General features: G+C 39.5%; 2 protein-coding genes across 5 annotated transcripts in view; one reads left to right on the top strand and one right to left on the bottom strand.

Moving 5' to 3' along the window:
• Nucleotides 1–8721, bottom strand: part of slc4a11 (solute carrier family 4 member 11) — a 102985-nt gene extending 94264 nt beyond the window's left edge. For 2 of the 3 annotated variants that reach the window (XM_085256425.1, XM_085256427.1), the window contains exon 1: nucleotides 8503–8721. In XM_085256425.1, the coding sequence (XP_085112551.1) occupies nucleotides 8503–8563 (61 nt within the window). In that variant the 5' untranslated portion in view covers nucleotides 8564–8721. The remainder of the gene's footprint in view (nucleotides 1–8502) is intronic. The other variant, XM_085256430.1, reaches the window with a different exon arrangement.
• A 5083-nt stretch (nucleotides 8722–13804) lies between these two features.
• Nucleotides 13805–19823, top strand: ky (kyphoscoliosis peptidase). Of its 2 annotated transcripts, none has more exons than XM_085257785.1 (7): nucleotides 13805–13889; nucleotides 14700–15301; nucleotides 15677–15791; nucleotides 15939–16056; nucleotides 16214–16405; nucleotides 16591–16781; nucleotides 16959–19823. In XM_085257785.1, the coding sequence occupies exons 2-7, from the start codon at nucleotides 14720–14722 to the stop codon at nucleotides 18284–18286; spliced, it is 2526 nt and encodes an 841-aa protein (XP_085113911.1). In that variant the 5' UTR covers nucleotides 13805–13889; nucleotides 14700–14719; the 3' UTR covers nucleotides 18287–19823. The 2 variants fall into 2 exon arrangements, with proteins under 2 accessions (XP_085113911.1, XP_085113912.1); XM_085257786.1 differs by having other exon boundaries at nucleotides 13824–13889; nucleotides 14553–15301.
• Nucleotides 19824–20056: the final 233 nt, after the last annotated feature.

Below are 20056 nucleotides of genomic sequence, written 5' to 3'. Positions count from 1 at the left end.
GAGTCTTTTTCATGTGTGAATAAATGCACAGTGACAATTATATGACTATTATTTTCTTATTTTTATATTAAAAACGATTTCCTAGTGATACAGGAGCACATACACACTGCCCTCTGCTGGAAACTGTAGAGGCTGAAAAAACAATAATGATAATGGATAATAATGGAAAAAACATCTACTATTGTCAGTTTTCTAAATATATTTCTATTCTGCAGTGTTTTCTCAGACGCTGTTTGTATTTTAAAATGTTTAAAATCAATTAGAAGGCATACATGTATTTATGTGCAGTATTTGTCTGTAACAAATGAAGTATTGTCTGATCCAGATGCACAAATGTGCAGAGAGGAGAAGCAACACTGAACAGAAGATTGTAGAGGTGCCCTTTAACTCCAAATTTCCCCTACATATTTCCCTCTTCACTGTGATACTCTGTACCCACGCACGCGCACACACACAGGAAATGTTTTTGTCTTTATATTTCCAAAAGCCCTTATGGGGAAGCAATGCTGACACACACACTTTTTAACTTTGAAGTAAGTGAGGTAAATGGTCAAATCAGCAGCATGGATTGTCCTGCCTCACTTTAAACCGCTCTCTTTAAAAGAAAATCCAACAAATTTATTTGCATATTATAAAAGGGAATAAAATACTAATGCAGTCATGTGAGTCATAATATTCCCTGAACATTACTAGTGGTTGGGTGAGTCATATTTCGCCCTATCCTAAAGCCAAAATGACAAAAGAGTATATGTGCTGAATGTGATATGTGCTTAAAGAATGTGTCAAAGCTATTTTGGGGGGTAGGAATATATAATGGCATCATACTCATGATTCAAGATCCAGTTTGCAAAATTGCTTCATTTTATCAGCTGAACTACAGTCTCCTACTTTGTGCTATTAATATTTTGCAAGACTGCATGTCACAATATCAAAATAGATTAAACCGTCTCATTTTGAAATGAAGCCCTTCCCTTTGCTTGTCCTGAAAGACTTCAGCGAGAGAGAAAAAAAGTCACTCTGCAGCAAGCTTTAAAATTCTGTGCACCTACAGAGCACATTAAAACGCTACAATAAACTGCAAAGGGCACCTTGTTGCATTGTGCTCCAAGCAGGAAGACAGCAAAGACGCAGTTAGTGGACAAACACTGGGTGGGATTTCCTTTCCTCTTGGCTGCTGCCTTACATTGTCTGTTTCCATATGCTGGCCAAGGGCCGCAGACATGGACAATAACAAATTGTGTCTGTTTTGAAACTACAGACAGACACACAAAGATATTCAAACAAAATAAATGCTCTCCATCATGTGCGTGCATTCTGACTAGGATTGCAGCCAAGGTAAATCAATTTCTAACACTTATCTTCAACATCGACGGTTCAAATGTTAACCGGGCTGGTGCGTGCCTTAATGTTAACTCTTTAACTATTAGCAATTACCCTGTAGCCACGCGAGTTGTATATTGAAATTACCATTATGAAAAAAAAAAAAAAAAAAAAAAAGGACACACCTCTTAATTTTGTCAAGAGACATGTAGTATTGAAAATGGCATTGGGTATCAAGCATTTTTATAGGTATCAATATTGAGCATGAAATTCTAACATGGTGACAACCCTGCTCCAAACTTAAACAATCATACTGTACAATACAATAATCATAGTTTTACAACTGTTTATTAATACTCACAATTGTATATTTAAAATCTGTATAGTTTTCAGTGATAATATAATTAGAATATAATTATTTTTTGTGAGCTTATACAAGAACTATGTTTCTGCAATAGCCACATAAAGTTTGTTATACCAATATGTCTGGTAAGACTGTGCTGAATTTGGCAGAAGAGCTAAAAATTTCAGCGGTATAACTGTAAGTCATTTGGTACCAAATTTTAAATTTTTTATTAACCGATCTGTCAACAGATTTCTTTTACTTTTAAAATGTATGAAATGTCCAAAAAAAAAAAAAAAATAGTAAATAATATCTATACTGTTTCGCCGGAATTCAAACAAATGATTAATTATCAAAATTACTGATATTTTCTGCAATTATACTCATGTTCATCACTATACATGTGATGACCAAATTATATTTCCAAAATCATTAAGTAGCAGCTGTAGTTGAGTGTTTAAGTGGTCCAGACTGTTGAAATCCTGTGGAAAGCAGTTTCATCCATGTCCTGTTGTATGTTTGCTTACATTTTAGAAAAATAGATAACTACAGTATATTTACAATCATACTTTTTTTTTTTTTTTTTTTTTTTAAATGGACTGTCAATCAGCAGTCCATTTCCAGACATTTCACTTATTACATAATTGTCTAATATATAAAGTAAATATATTACCTTGTTCAACATATGCTCAGCCAATTCCTTGTTGGTAATCTATTGGTGGATATGTATACTGGATGTATATGATTGGTTTCTATGTTTTTCTCTACTAGAAACATTTTTTCCACACAAACGTCTACACTGCAATATGTTTTTCGATGAGCCTAATGAAGGCCTGAAATACATTGGTCATGTAATAAAGTGGTTATTCAGAAGCATTGCTAAAGTTTCAACCTCTTAACATACAGAGTAGGGCTGTGCGATATGACCAAAATCTCATATCCCGATATAAGACATCTATTGTCCCGATAACGATATAAATCACATATATATCGTTATATCGAACAGCCCTAATACAGAGATACAAAAGACAGAAATTTTTCTTTTACAGACAAGTTTGGTAGAATAGTGACTGTCAGGTTATACTACAATGTGTCCTTATCACATGATATTTAAGGCTGTATAAGGAGGTTTCAGCTGGCACAGCTGGCCCATGCAATGCCATCAGAAGGTCCCACAGAGAGTGTGGCTCTAATCATGCATGTATTAACAAACCTACAGTGAATGCAACCCACTGAACAAACGCGGTTACCTGCTAAAGCTAAATAATTATGGCTATTCCTTTGACATTACATGTATGTAGTATAAACCATTAAAAAAAAAAAAAAAAAAAAACTAATGAAAACAACAAAGATGAACTGCTAGTTGCTGATCACTATAATTTCTCAGTTACAGGTTTCATAGCCTCCTGATGTCCTTCATGCAGTTACGTATTTGTAGCCTAAACATTTTAAACAAGTCTATATCAATTTAACCCCCACACAATAATGTGCCTAATTAACCTGACAAATAAAGGGCTTCCAAAGGCAGCTGAGGGAGCTGGAAGTTAACCGACTGTCCACACTTGCTGAGGTGATTGATTAATAGCTTCACCAGGAGCTACTTGATTCCAGTGCAGTTCTGCCAGACAGCAGCTAATGAATATCACTTAACAAACAATTAACACTGTTGACCAAATTCCCGTGCGTCAATGAATACACCACTGACCTAATTTGAAGTCAGAATGAAGATTGAGAAAGAGTTTTAGGCCCTCAGATAATAGATAATAGTTCAAATAATGTTTGTTACTTTATATTTTTAGAGAGAAATTATTAAATTTTGCATCCATCCAAGGGCATTAATAGTTACTGACCAATATTCAGTTGTTAATTTTGAAAATATGTTTTTAATGTAGTCCAGAATATTTACAAAAAGCAAACAGTATTTTACATCTTCCCTAAATCAGACATCTATGTGACAGTGAAGGGAACTAAAATGTAAGAGTAATAAAATTTTGTCATGGTATGCACAGTCTTTAAAGAATTTTGTTAAGAAAAAGGATAAAGGCTTCCTCTTGGCTAATTCAATGAATTAAATACAAAAATAAAGAAAATTACATAGATAAAAACTGCCATAAAGCTGTCCTGCTCCTAGAAGCCTAGAATAACCACAGCTGTTTAAGATTATCAGAAGAGACAAGCAGCCATGAAAGTAAAAGAACTGACAAGGGGGCATGTATAAAGCTGATAATCTTGTTTCAATACAATATTGCGCTGGAAAACCTTGAGTGCTGGGATGAATATCGATGTTACTTTGACACGTACCACCCACGCAAACATTGTGGCAAAACAAGCACACCCCAGCAGCCCCATGAAAATACAACGCCTCTTCCCTGCAGGACAAAGATTCCTGCTCCAAACTCTCCACATCGCAGTCTAATCAAGCAACCACCAAATGCAATGCAACAAGCCTGATGAACAGGGGACCCACCTCACAGCCCAAAGAACCCCCATCAAGGCCCAGTAAAACCAGACACCTTCATACAAGCCCCCAACGATTAAAATTCTTTTAGCAGCACAACAAATATTAGGCAAGGGGTATAGGTAGTATATTCAACCACAAAACACCAATATTCAGTGAACACTACACTTTTTTCCCCTCTTAATGTGACCTGTACTGTACTAACAGGGTTATGGGTGTATTCTCGGGAGCAGGTCAACATGTAGAGCATGGTGTTAACAGCATCAGAGAGAGAGGCTCAGATCCCACTGGAAACAAAACAGCATGTATGCACACACAAGTCTGGGAGGAGCTCAGAGTGAAAGTGCCAGCCGGATAGCATATATATATATATAAAAAAAAAAAAAAGTGGTAATCCTGATAAAAACAGACCGTTACACAATACAGACAGGATGATGTGGGGGGAAAAAAATGATTGTTTGGGAAAATTCAAGGTCAAACCAATGTCTTTTTTTTTTTTTTTTTTAAATAAGGCTTTGAACTTAGAGGTTTCTCAACTATAAAGCTTCTGTTTTTCAATAGCCAATTAATATTACAAGATAAGGCAAAGGAGGGTTCAAAAGGCTAATTGTGTGTCTTTCTGTGAATTGTTCCATTTACAAGCACCTTGATTTTATGATGTAAGAACTGCTGTACTAAGAGAAGACCTAAAATTCAACATTCTGCAAGCCTACACATAGAAAAACAGTTTTATCTTTCCCTATTTATGTTATTATTATTATCATCATCATCATCATCATCGTTAATTTTCACATGGTGATTATTTAACATGATTACTCATTAAAAGTTGCCTTTAGCTGTTATTTTTGTGCTGTCATTAGCTGGCCTAATTGTTGTAGTTTTTAATCTAAAAATGTATTAATAAAAATAAAAAAAAAAATAAAAAAAAAAAGCAGGGTGACTGGCTTGCAGAGGAAACCCAGCATAACAAACCTGGAGCAAAATGTCATGAACTCAAGCTAGGCGATCAAAACTGTATTCTCTGTCAGTATGTGATGCACTTTGGCTAACTGTTTTGACAGATTGCATGTGTTTCCTCCTTTACACGTAAAAGGCTTGGTACACTTGAAATGAGCACACTCAGCATTTGCTGCAGTTAAGCATAATCACTCTTAAACAGCCCTCATGCAAACTCTCAAAGAGAGAGATCTCTCTAGCAAACAGGAAACAGATTATGCATCACTGACAAATTTGCAAATCAGAAACAAAAAATGTGCAAAGATGTGCAAGATTACATTCATGACAGTAATAAATATGAATTGTATACTGTAATTTCTCCAGTGTCAGGTCTACAACCAGAAATCTTTTTAATACTCCATGATGAGAGGGTCAAAGACAAAGCCACTGGATGCAGAGATCTACCAATCAAACTTTATTATAGCTCTGACTGACCGATTCACACCACTTTTAAATTAATAGGATTTATTTCTCTGTCTGAGAAAGGATTCCTACTTAAACAACCCTTATTTCTACCAGCATCTTTCCGGTTGCAGAAATAAATTGCTTTCTTTTTCTCGGCCCAAAAAGTTGATTCTGTCTATCTAGTCTAGTGTTTTCAGTGGAAGAAATGTCTCCAGTCTCAGCTGACTGCAGGTTCCCCAACTTTATAAACAGTATATTTGCATAATGAATGAAACTAGCAACACTGACAAACAATGGGCTGTGAGGTCCGTTTCTGGATTATTTATATGCAAATTATCATTACTATGAGTACCAGTTACACAGAGTTGGGGAACGGCTGCAATCACAGCATTGTAAGATGTATCCTTAGGCCCCTTACTCGATTTAGGGATGGCCTCTTTGACTCCCCGCTCGAACCAGCGGGGCTGAGAATGGTCCTTTTTTTGAGTTTGGGGTCATCCTGCAACCTCTTACGAACGACCTCAACTGATTCAGTGGCTGGAACACAAGTGAAGAGAGATGAAACAATGGTTTTGTACGATGTTACATCTGCCTCCATAATGACATCTCTCACCTTCTCAACAAAATCCAAAGTGTTCTGGATGTGGTGTTTAGAGCTGCCTACCAACGGGTTGAGGATCGTAGCCAGAAACCTTGAGATGTTATAGGTGACCAAGTTGATCATGCAGATTTAGGTATACAGATTTGTCTTAAAGGTACACCCTGTTTATGTATTTTCGATCATCATCAGTGGTAGTTGATCAATGGTCAAGAAAACTTCTATATTAGTGATCAAGAAACTGACCTCACAGTATATTGTTCATCAGTGGTGCTAGTTTCAGTCATTATGTAAGTCTATAGTTCATTAGGTTGGGGAAACATTGAGTTACCAAATTAATCTGTCCCATAGATTAGCCCATTTCCACTGATACCCAATCCAACTTTCTGAGTCAGGATCAAACCGATATACAAACCAGTCAGATAGATGTATCCCTACATAGATAACAAAGGAACTACTTGAGAGACCACAATGTACCTAGGTAATGCTTGGACTGAGTACAAGAAACCTACAACTTAACACTGCATAGATAGAGTGCTTGCTACTATTCAAGGGTAACAGGACGCTGATAGCCATCACCAGGAACACAATGCGGCTGTGAAGGCAAAGTCCACGGCCACTGCAGAAGCCACATCAAGGGAGGCATTATCTGTACTAACAGAGTGCATTGTCCACAATGCTGTTCATGGTTCACAGTCATCATTGTTCAATCTCAAAAGGTAAGTGACCATCAACCACCTCATATACAAGATGGAATAATTTATGAAACTCTACTGATAAAAATGAAAAACAACACTGATTTAAACTAATTTCCTTGAAACCCTTTTCTGATCACATGCATGTTTATCTGCAATGCTTAAGTTTCTCCACTATATCAAAATGGCAACAATTTAACTCAAATTTAATTGTGAAAAAGAGGACAAGGTCACAAAGTAGCATAGCAACAAAGAGAGGAAGCATGGTACAGTCATACTGTCAGTTTCCCCTGACAGTATGACTGAGGTTCACGCAGACAACCCTGTGGATCTCTTCAGCCACAACAAGGATGCTCTGGGTTATATCCAAGTCTGAAGCATCACATGTGGACTTGAACAGGGCAGACTCTTCCACTGAAAGCTGCTACCCATGCACAAGTTTAAGAGGTATTACAACAGAGCAATATCAGCTGGGAGTGGTGCACAAGTACATGAGAAAATGACAAATGTGAAAATCAGCCAAATTTGAAGCAGGTTAGGTCGATTTTTAATTCATGATGTCTCACCTAGTACAATTATGATGTCAGGCTGTATGCCAGGAGTGAACAAGACATCCACTCATTGATCCATTTCACCAGGATCAATGGCTAGAAGATTGGAATGTCATTCAAACTGGATATATCCAGTGGATGGTGGCAAAGAGAGGGAAGATGTTAAGAGCTCCAAACAGACAAGCTGCCACTGGCCAACCACACATACTGATGGTTGGAAAAGAGCAGAAGACTAGATGGAGAGTCTTCTTGTCATGCACAGAGGAGCATGACAAGGTTGCAATAACAGTGGACACATCACAATTTAAGATCAAAGTTGTTATAAAAGCTAGCCAACTCCAACTACATCTGAGAACCCTGTCTGAAAAAAAAACACAGCCTTAGGAACATCTAAAGTGTGTAAAATCCTCAAACTCCCTTAAGATCAGATGCTCTGCTGGAGGATCAGAGCTTGAGAAAAAAACATAATACCTCTCACATGGTGTTATAATTTTAAAAAGGTCACAAAATCAGTGAATGACTCTAAAATGTACTTAAATCATCTTATCAGTGTGCCTCACCATTGAACTTGCTTAAAATCTTAATGATGTAGAAGGTAAGGCCGATTCTGCTGTTCTATATTCTTGAAGACTGAATGAAATAAATATCAGTGTTTATGGTTGCAGATATTAGACGCCATATTTCGCTTTTGTTAGACTTAAAGCTGCTTCTTTGCATGTGTTTTGGCGCCAATGACAGTACTTGCCTTGCTTGTGTGTTCGGCATGTACTCCATCCATTTATAATGAGTTCTGCTGAGAACTGAGGAAGCCAATTGTATTTACACATATAATAATTCCCTCCCAGCCTAAACCATGTCTTACAATGACAGTACAGGTAGTTGTTATGACTCATTTAATTAAAACAATTATTATTGTTAATCATACACACCTGTCAGGACTGAAGCCAAAACATATTACTGAGTGTGTTTAAGATGAAGACTTGTACCACACTCTTTAAGTTCGCCATCCGCGTGCCTTGTTTTTAACTCCGGTGCATAACAAGTGACTAAAATAAGAAATACAGTCCTTATATAAGGTGAACTGTCACCTGTGAGGGAAAACATTAGCAAAAAAGTTTTATATTTCCACATCTTACCTTTAGTAAAACGATTCACTGACGCCGCCCTCACCTTTCCATCGTCCTTAACAGTTTTCATAATGTTCCCGGTCTCCAGAAAATGTCGAGAATATATTCTTTTCTTCTTCCTCCTCTTTTTAAAATAAAGAAACCGAGCAATAACGAAAGGTTTGACTTTGTTTTCTCCGGTCGCTACATTTAAAGAACTAGAGAAAGTGTCATCAATTAATTAACGGTGGTCGTCAGGTGCTGATGACCGCACGCGCCCGCCGAGTGCCTGAACACCAGCCCCGCCCACCGCTCGCGCTGCGCTGCGGACTGTCACATAACAGTATCCAGAGCGGGAAAAAGCTGACTGGCTACAGTGTTCCAATTTACTGAAACCAGTCATTGAATGCGACACCTGCTGCCCCCTGATACAGCGCGGATTTTAGATTTTATACTGTGTTTCGATTACACAGCAGAAAAATGACAACTGCATAATGTAAAACCTCTTATCATTTTTACTGATTGACAGGTTTTTGTTTTTTTTTTACTAAATTATAAATAGAAAATAAGGAGCGGGAGGGGGGCTTACTGAATATTATTAGCATTTTTGTATCACAGTCTAATTATGTATTATTTTATATTTAAAAATAGCAAGCCAGAGAGCAGAAATACAGAAAACTTCCTCGAAAATCATCTACCTTGTAAAAGAGTAGGTAATGATTACTTACTGACTCTTATTACTCTTACTAAATAGTTAAATTTTATTTATATAGCACCAAAGCACAACAACAGTCTCCCCCTGGTGGTTTATACTGTAAAGTAGAGACCTTACAGAGAGAAAGCCCCCAAAAAACAACAATCCACATACCATCTAGGTCAGGGGTGCCCAATCCCGGTCCTCGAGAGCTACCGTCCTGCAGCTTTTAGATGCATCCCTACTCCAACACAGCTGAATCAAATGGTTTGATTACCTCTTCAGCATGCCATCGTGTTTGGCAAAGGCCTGATAACAAGCCATTCATTTGATTCAGCTGTGTTGGAGTAGGGATGCATCTAAAAGCTGCAGGATAGTAGCTCTCGAGGACTGGGATTGGGCAGCCCTGATCTAGGTCATGCTTCTGGTAGCATTTGCATGCATGGGTTTCTGTCTGTGTGGTCTGTGTTATTAACATATAGAAACTACGTTTAAAATATGTCACATTTGACCTATGACTTTCAAAGTAATCAAAGTAATGTTGATTTCAAGGTCAAAGTAATATTAAGGTTATATAGAGTTCCTTACGTGACCTTGGTAATCTGACCTCTACTTGAAGGTCAAATAATCCATGTCCAGGTATTTACAAATCAGTACCTCTGATCCATTATCTGCTTCAACATAATGTTTGTGTAATCAAAGTAAACATCTGCCACGCTGCCCTAATCGGATTTTTACTGCCCTAGAAAATTATTAAAGTAGGCTTAAAAAGAACAAAGAAACAAAATGATTATATAGAAAATACAGTATTATTCCCTTGAAAGTAAATAACGCCCAGAGAGTGAGCTGCCTTGGCAGAGGTTTATGCTCTGTGAGTGCTTCTTGTTCGGTGCTGTTATACGCTGGATTTTGGTTAATTGTATAACCCACAGAACTGATTTGCCCCCAGTATTTGTATCAGCAGTTTACCATAGCTTCTATGGTATTATCACAGAAGGGCTTATTGCCCATTGATGTTTTTTGGATTTTTTTCAAACTAGACATTGTTACAACAAAATTGGAATACATAACTGACTCATTATTAATATTATTTTTTAGAAGCCAGCTGTCCAGATTATGTGGTTTTTACACCACATTTACCAGCTGTTAAAATGCAGAATTGCTATCAGCTGAGTACTCTGAGTTCTTAGCTGCAGCTGGTAAGTTATATTGCTCTGCAAAGTTTTTTAATTATTTCCTGTCAATACCCCTCAGGTAGATGTGCTATATAAAGCAGTTATTAGAACACATTCACAAAGGTGAACATAACAGAGACCTTTTGTGATCAAGCGTTTGTTTGAACATCATAATAAACCATTTCTTGGGTTTGCAATAGAAACTAAAGCCCTAAGTTAGAAATAGTTTTTGTCATATTGGACTTAGGTTGTCACTCTGGCTGTCGCATCACCACAGCCTTGCCACAAATATGACTAAATCTGTCTTTTAGAGTCTAAAAATAGCATAAAAGAGAGGTCTCTTGTCCACGTGGGATTTAAAGCAACTGATTTTTGTCTTCACCTCCTGCGGGGTGCAACACTCTCACTCATTCTTGATCTTCTGAAACAGAACACGTGTCGAAAGCTACATGTGGAATAACTAGAAAGACAACTGAGCACCGAGTTAGTTATAGAATTGATTATTGAGGGCTTCCGCAGTTTCTTAGATCACGTAACAGCAAAGGCTAACATTTGTTTGATATGTTTGAAGAATACAAACCCAGTCAGTCCCTTAGATCTCATCGTAACAGCTTTTTTTTGCCTGCGGTCATAACCGAGCTGCACACACACCCACGACCCCCCAGTGCGGTACCACAACTTTCAAGTCAAATTTGTGTTCTTTTTAATTCCCCTGCTTTTGTGTTATTTGATCCACTACATTTCTTATGGCGTTTATTTCTCCATGTATGTGTGTGGGGTTTTTTTTGGTTATAATTTCAAATTTCAGTATTATCACAGAGACCATTTGGGGCTTTCAAAGTTCTGTGTAGTGGAAACTATCATTGATCTCGAGACAGTACCTATGGGGAGGGCTGTATCAGCCGGAATAAAGTTTTAGATGTTAATTAATGCCCATTTGGACTGAAAGCACACAGTTTATTACACTGCAGAAGAATCACACACAAACCTCCTGCACCCAAAAGCGAGTGGGATACATCTCTTCTTTTTCAGCCTGTGGTTATTTCCTTCATTTCTCTGCTGCATCAAACATCTCTCCCACCAGTGCGTCTCACCTCTCTGTGAGGTGGAGAGAAACCCCCACAGCACCCAATCCCGCTCCTCCACTCTCCCTAATAAGCCAGGAAGAGATTCCTTGGCAGACAGCTGTTCCAGATGGCATTATTACTCTGCACTTTCCCAGTCATCTGGTCCGGGATCCAGCACTGGCAGAGGTGGCGGTCCCTTTGCTCTGCCTGCGCATCAATATCAACACCAACATATGGCAGTGTTATATAACACTGTATCTGCTGGGTGATATGTTTCTGTGATAATCCAACAAGTTCTCTTTCTTTCTTTCTTTTTATTTCTGTGGCGGGTTCAATCGTCGTTCAAGGACCACTTCCCTTTTCTGCAGTGTTTATGTACACAGACGAAACGCACAGAAGATGACAGAGTGTTGTGTTGAAAGTAAAAGGTGAGAAAACCTCGATGCTCTCAGCTCCCTTGGCATGAAAACAGCCTGAAGCCTATACTTGAAAAGCACAAAATTGGTTTAGCTTAAAAGTTCAAAGCGTCCATGATGTATATACCAGATGATACGCGGACTGCGCTTTTATTAAAACGCATGGCAGTCTGACTCTTGCTGCTGCATCCTTTTCTTTAGTTCAATTTACCCCTTCACTCAGCTTTATCTCCACCATGTTTTTGATAGCGTTGGGGTGTCTGCGTGCCACTGAACATGATAGCTCGAAAAGTTTTGAATGTGTTCTCATAAAACTTTGTAGGGGTGTAGAGTAGGGTCATGTTAACAACCCATTAACATTTGGCTTACATCTACCAAGGTCAACTTAGTGATTAATAGGTCAAAAATATACAAAAACCTTTAGAACATTGAAACTATAATTCTTACAAGTGTGGTGAGTATTGTCAACATATAGAGAGCATCATATAAAGAGGCAAAATATGTCACATTTGACCTTTGTGTAAGAGTCAATAGGTTGATCTGAAGGTCAAAGTGACAATCCTATATAGAGCTATTTAAAAATAAATTTTTATATTTCTTACTGCCATTGTTTGTTTTTAAAACATAATGGGAAATAGGGATATTGTTCCAAACTGGGATGCTAAAGAGCACAGTACTTTGGACCTCTGGTCTCAAGGTCAATTAGACTCAAATTGTCATAGAAAGTCTTTTATCTATGAAATTAGATAAAAGCAACATTAGGAAATTATTTATGAGGATTTTAAAAAATCACATTATAGTTTGCATCCAAATATTAGGTCACATTTGATTTCTGGCCTTTCACTTTTACATTTCACATCTGCCAAGAGGGTCAATATATTAAAATAGGTTCACAAATACCAAAAAACAAACATCTAAATGGGCATTTAAAATGAAATAAATATATCCGAAATACAAATACTATTCCTTTAAAAGTAAATATTGCACATAAAGTGAGCTGTCTTGGCTGACTTTTGCACTCGCAGTGTTTCTTGGCTTGTATGCAGAAACGTTTTGTTACACTAATGACTTTCTGGTGTTCCCACATCAATTGCACACATATTTTTTTTAATGTAGTAATTTTTTTTCTTTCAATTTTTCTTTTAATTTTTGTTCAAATTGCTGGTTGAAATAGTTTCCTTTGGTCCTGAAAGTGAAAAAAACAAAACAAGGAAGTTACTTCATGAGTCAACAAATGAGTCTAATATCTCACATTAAATCACACCTTATCATTTTCACATACAAAGAAGATAATAACTTGGAGAGTAGCAAGATTTAGAAGTGGAAGAAAAACTGTTACCTTCAAAACCGATCAGACAGATAAAGGCTGATGCAGATCTTATCCAACTGTTGTCTAAAAGGTGAATAAGAAATATTTCCAAAATATTTTCCCCACCTGTCTGAGGAGCTGTTGCCTTTTCCTTGTCTCCTTAACTGTGAAAAAACAGCTATTTGTGCTTATGTGCACCAGAAGCAGTCTTTAACGTTGATGTCAACGTTATTTTATGCCAACTCTCTGAATCCTGCCCCTTTGTCACAATCAGCACATGCTCAAACATTAACCCTTCCACCTGCCTGTTCAGCAGGAATGGATCCAAACATTAACACTGTACAAACCTGCACATTCAAAATTTACACGGATACACATGCACAGACTGACACAGATGTCCAATAATTTACACTCACTTGTGTGTCCAGATATGCCGGCGGTGGTGGCGGTGTTATTAGCAAAAGCACGTACCAAACACACACAAGCACATCCAAACATACATTTGTAAGCTTTACAAGCGCTTACAAATACACACACAGACGTCACACACTTCTCAGTTGGGGCTCTCTCTATTGGCTGGTCTTAACTGCTTTGTAGTATTTTTAGGCCTGTTATTCTGGGGTCTGTCCTGGCAGGCCAATAGGAGAATATATAAGCCTCCCACCCTGCAACTGGGGACCACAAAGAACACACAGTGGAAACATCTCTGGTCGATACTCCGGCAAACATCCGGCAGGCTTTTGAAATCCTCTCAGGGTGAGTATAAGCCTCACTAACATATAGGGATGTAGGAGCAGTTAAGCCTACACCTTTTAAGTGTAAATCAGGCATAAATCAGTATTTTGAGAGCTACTTTCATCCATGTTTTTATTTATTAAAAAAAAAAAAAGTACTATTCTTAAAAACTCGAGCACACCTAATTATTTTAGGACCATGGATTAACTTTGACATGATAGGGGCTAGCTTTACTGTCATCTGAAAGTTTTGCTTGAATTGCTCCTCAGGAAGGGGTCAGGGTTAACTGCTACGCAGTGCACACAGCTGATAGGACCTGGTGAGGGACACTTGAGCAGGGCAGATACATGCCACGTGGCTTCAAACAGGTCATCTGGCTGAAGGACAGCCGCTGTGCCAGCCTGCTGCCCTGTCAAGAATAAGCAGTTTTTCCCATACGTTGCTTATTTTAAAGAGATGAATACGGCCATCAGTGTGAAGGTTCATCACGTACAGGAAGTTACGGGGTCATGTAATATGACGAAAGATTTATTTCTGCTTTTAGCTGAGACAGTGATTAATGATTTTAGCTTTTGCATTCATTTGGTTATGAATAGACATGATATAATTGCCAATTCATCTCTGTCTTACACACAGCGCACTGCACTGTATAGAATAAGCTCTCTGCTTCTGTCTTCCGAACAGCTTGCGCACGAGGGATCCCTCAGCAGTTGTGTGTCTCACTCTAAGCAGAACAAGATACTGAGTCACTATCTGCTCATGAGATTAAGCTAAAAATATCTTACAGATAATAACTGAATTTTACATTTTATCCACCTTGTCTCTGGACAGGATACCATGCATCCAGCATAATGTCCGCTGAAGTTGCAATTCAAAAGTTTTCTTTCCCGTTTGTCCGTGCTGCACACCTTTCTCAGGAAAACAATGTGACCCGGAAGGGATGCATACAGGTGAAAACCCTGGAGCTTCGTGAGCTTCAGGACAATCCTGTTTTAAGCAATCCAAGCTCAGTTAGGGTTATAGGAGCTCAGGCACACAATGAGAAGCAGGCACAGGAGAGTCTACCAGAGCTTCCTCCTGGACAAGACGTGGCAGCAGCACAGGTCCTGGTCTGTGGTGAAGCCTCCAAGAGTACTGTGCTCTCCAGGCAGTGTGTGTTTGAGAAACTGATAGTGGAGAGCGAGGACCAGCGTCCCGCTGCAAAGAGACAACTGTCGTCTGAGAGCGCGGCTAGAACCATCACGGTGGTGAAAAAGAGTGCTGTGAGGAAGGAGGCAGATGAACCAAGACACTTGCAGCAAAAAGCACAGCTGGGACAGAGGCCGAGAGTGTGTGCTTCAGTAACAGTGACGAGAAAGCACAGAAAGGACCTCTTCACCAGCTCAGACGTGTTCCACAGGGTTGACTCACATGCTGTGAGGGCTGGAGCAGAGGTCAGAAGTACTTTTGTGTGTGTGTGTGTGTGTGTGTGTGTGTGTGTGTGTGTGTGTGTGTGTGTGTGTGGGTTTTTTTTTTTAAGTGTCTGCAAATCTATCTGCCATTTAGTGCTTAATCTTAGTGCTTTAGCTTCAGCAGTGAGTCACACTAGAACACTTTCCATATGCCAAGATGAACAGAACTGCAGTTCAGTCAGTTTCAGTATTTGGTTAGTTCAACACTAGAGAGACACAGGGACACAACGCTGTAAAACTATAAGGAATTAAGTCATTCCAACTCCATGAAAGTTTGTGACTCCATCTTTGCCTATGTTAGTTACCTTTAAAAAGCTGTGAGTTCTAACAGTGCATATCGTTGTGTTTGTTTTGGAGCTGAAAGAAAAGTGCGTGTACAATGTGAAAACAATTGTACAAAGCATCACAAAGGAAGCCAGAACTGAGCTGGAGAAACTTCGTGCCATCTGGGTCTGGCTGTGCCACAACATCGGTAACTACAGCCCACACAAGCCCACTAGGTTTAGCTAATGAGACATATTTTTGAGTTTAAGGTGGCGAATCCATCTATGTTCAGCAGCATTCACTCATACAGGTGTCATTCATCCTACTGTGAATAAAAGGAAGGTTGCTTTCACAGAGTATGATGTGAGCGGGTACCTTGGCCACTCGGAGAAGCTGAGTTCACCAGAGGAGGTGATTGCGGCTGGCCGCGGTGTTTGCTGCAGCTACTCCAACCTTTGTACGGAGATGTGCAGGTAAACACAACACCTCCGAAAACAGCTGTTGTTGATTTGTGATCGCCAGTTTATTAACTGCTGCATTAAAGGCCTTCTGAGTTTATGAACTCGAGTTTGAGGACATGCGATATAAAAACAAAAAGCCATGAGCATGTTGTTTGGTTTGTGTTTACAGAGAGGTGGGCATCGAGTGCCAAGAAGTGCCGGGCCACAGTAAGGGCATAGGATACCGCCAGGGCCAAAGCCTGAAGCATGTGAAATCTGATCACCTGTGGAACGCTGTGCTTCTGGGAGGACAGTGGTTCCTATTGGATGCCTGCTGGGGAGCGGGACGAGTAGATATGGAACATGAAAGCTTTGTGAAAAGGTGTGAAAAGGAAATGATTTCAACACATTCACTATTTAGCGGTTAGGTTGCTGCAAACAATACCACAATGACACGGTGGTACGACAATAATGACTGAAGTTTAACAGCTGCTTATTCGAATAATCCCATGACAGGCAGCAGGTTGAGTCTAAAACCAGCACACTGTCTCTATCTGTTCCTTCAAGGTTTGATGATTTCTATTTCCTAACGGACCCGGAGGAGTTCATCGATTCGCACTTCCCTGATGAGGAGAAATGGCAGCTCCTAGGCATACCCATCTCCCAGGAAGAGTTTGAGAGAAGGGTCTTCAAGACCTCAGCCTTCTTCAGTATGGGGCTTAGGCTGATTCGGCCACATCACTGTCACATTGTCACAGGTTACCTGACAACTTTTTTGTTTTGTTCTTCTGGTCAGCTTTCTTTTTTTTGGTTTAGTCTTATTGTTGAATGTCATTATGTTTTAATCAAGAATGCACTCATATTTATTTTTAACATCTATCTTCAAGTACGTTAAAAAAAACAAAAACAAACGCTCTCTTGTATTTTCTGCTCAGATAATGGTGAGGCAAGTGTGTCCCTTGGCTTCTCAAAGCCAACAACCTTTACCTATGAGATCACCCAGCACCAAGACCTCCTCCACTGTGGTGCTTCAGAGCAGAAAGAGTCTATCAACTCTTCATTCGGTATCCTAACTGTCTCCCATCGGAGCATGAAGTTGCAACTCCTGCCACCCGCAAGTGGAATGTACGATGTGAAGGTGTTTGCTAGACCCGAGGCAGCTGCCACGCCTCTGGTTTGGGTTTGCTCCTTCACAGTCGAGTGTCCTACCCCCAGAGCGATGGAAGAGATCCCAGAGAACCCCTTCTTGTCTTGGGGGCTGCAGCCAGTTGCAGGATCTCTTGGAGTCACAAGCAGCAGCCAGAGCAGCGAGGTTGCTGAGGTGGACGAAGGTGTCTTTGATTTGGTGCTGAAGACCTCCAGGCCTCTGATGATGCTGTGTGAACTGGTTCACCCAGAGATGGATGCTGCCATAGCCAAACGCTGCCTGGCTACTCAGATTAAACCAGACACCCTGACGTGCCACGTCCTCTGCCCTTTACATGGCTTCTACCGGCTGTCGGTGTTTGTGCGGGATTATGAGAAAACGGAAGTCAAGTTCCAGAACACTGCAAACTTCCTGTTGCACTGCAGGGGGAAGGTGGTTAGTCCTCATGAGCTCTTCCCTCCTAACCTGGGCTCAGCATGTGGCCCAGGGACCCGGACGTCAGAGGCGGGACTTTCCAAATTCAGTCATACAACAGCAGTGGTGGTTACCCAGCAAGGCAAATGCAACATCACCTTCCACAACCATCGCGACCTTGAGCTTCACACTGTGCTCAGCAAAGAAGAGAACAAATCAGCAGCTTTTCCACTTTCCCGCTACTTGTTCTGCACATACACAGACACAAAAGTGACAGTGAGCATCAGCCTGCCTGATACTGGGGTATATCGGCTGGGCCTCTACGCTAGGATAACCCCTGGTGGAGATTTTAACCCCATGTGTGACTTTATCCTAAGGAACATCTGCGATCAGCCGGGGATCCCTTTCCCTTGTGTCTATTCTGCCTGGAGCAAAGGCTGCGTTCTCTTTGAGCCTCGTGTGGGCCTACTGGAGCCCGCCTCATGGGTTCGCTTCAGGGTACGGGTTCCAGGGATCCAGAGGGTAAGCGTGGTGGGAGAGACACGGACTGACCTGAAACTTAATAAAAGCAGAATCTGGGAGGGTGACGTTTTCAGTGGAAATGCTCTTCAGGTACTAAAACTGGCTGTCTCCTTGGGGGACTCCAGTGACATGGCTGTTTTGATGACCTTTGACATCAAGCAGCAGGACAAAGAAGTGTGAAATCAAAATGCGGGGGTGTGGGGGCTACCGAAGCAAATCGCACTCAGAATACTTGCAAATAATTCAAACTGTGAGCTCAGATCTTCTATGTTTATCTGTATTAACAAAGTGCAGATGGCGGTATGTTAAAGCTTGTCAAAATGAAGCATACAGTAACAGGTACAACACTGGAGATTTTCTACATTTCTGAAGATATTTAAGTGCATGCACAAGTCTTGAAAGTAGACAAAAAAGAACAAAATTAAATAAATAGCATGGAACAAAAATTAGACTTGGTCATTTGGTTATTGGGAGAAATGGTCAAATAGTGCATAACTGAGCGGCAGAAGTATGTAACCCTCTAGGATTAGCAGTAAATGTAATGGTAAAATCAAGAGTAACTGGAGACACTGATCTGTTAATAACTGACTTTCACTAAACATATTTAGGGAAGTGACTCAAACCACAAATTATAATTCAGAGTATGCCAAAGGCAGATTCAACAACAATGTTCAACAACCCTTTAGAGGAGAGGTTTACCTGCACTCCAAGAATGAAAGCTGTGATAGCTTGTGAGGCCCCAGTGGGACCCTGGGTAGCTCCTTAGCGACAGAAAGACTCTCTCACAATGGCTAATGGTCATGTAGCTCATCTCAATCATTTCACCAAGAACACATTGAAAAAATGGTGTGCAAGATGAGCAAGTAGAAAGCTACTGTTCTCCAAAAAGCACAATGGTGCTGTACAGGCCTTGGTGCCCTTTGCACTAAGTTGGATAAGCAGTTTAGTCATTTAAATATTTTAAATGAGAAGCATTGTGTTTGGACAGAACCTTTTCCACCTGTGAAACATGGTGGTGGTAGTGTCATGGGACTCCTTGCTGCATCTGGATCAGGACAGTTCTTGATTAAAGCTACAATGAACTCTTGATTGTTGATTTTTAAAAAACAACAACAACCCAACAACACAGAGATAATTAGCAATAATTAGCAAGACAATATCAAAAGTATCTAACAGTAGAAGAAGAACAAAAACATATTTTCAATCAAATTTTTTTAACTTTAACAGAAATAATTAAAAAAAAAAAAAAGAGCGACCCAAGCAGGGAAACTTACCAAATATTGCAGTCGAATGAGCTAAAAGTGGGTTTTCGCCATCTAGTTTTCAGATTTCTAAGTCTAAACATGTTTTTGGCTATATTTATGCAGGAAAAAAAAACAGTTCAAAAGGTTTGCAAGCTTTTCTTTCTCTTTCCTGTAACTCTATAAGAATTGATCTTAAATTATGTTCTTGCAACTGTATAAGCATTGCAGCAGCGTAGTATTATAAATACAATCGCAAACCAACATGACATTTTTATTTGAAAGCTATTATTTGATGCAGGTAGTATTCATCACCAGCAAACCTTCAAGCTTGACAATGGTGCTCAGCTGTGGTGCTCAGCCGTGATATTAAACTGATCAAGAGAGCTGTGTGTATTATTATTGTTGTTATGAGAAACAAAACTGCATTATGAAATGACGGTTGTCAAAAACTGTGCAATAAATATATACAGTGATGATGGTATGTCTTTTGTTTTCTGCAGTCACAGTCACGCAACGTTGCAATTTAAGTCTCCAAATTATGTTAATTATGCAACAAAGGCCTGTCAATGGTCGTTTTACAATTGTCTTACTTACACTGATTTATCTGGTAGCTTCTGGAATACCTGTCACAAGTTCTCAAGATTTATTGTGAAGATTTGCTTCACAGGAGTTCTAAATTAAGACAGCTATTACTTTACTGGCCTTA

The sequence above is a fragment of the Mchenga conophoros genome, linkage group LG19, assembly GCF_057382185.1.
Source record: "Mchenga conophoros isolate Kocher_MC1m ecotype Shallow Benthic linkage group LG19, M_conophoros_male_GT1.1, whole genome shotgun sequence".
Taxonomy (NCBI): domain Eukaryota; kingdom Metazoa; phylum Chordata; class Actinopteri; order Cichliformes; family Cichlidae; genus Mchenga; species Mchenga conophoros.
Note: the sequence above shows the minus strand (reverse complement) of the source record. Positions and strands in the feature narration are given on the sequence as shown.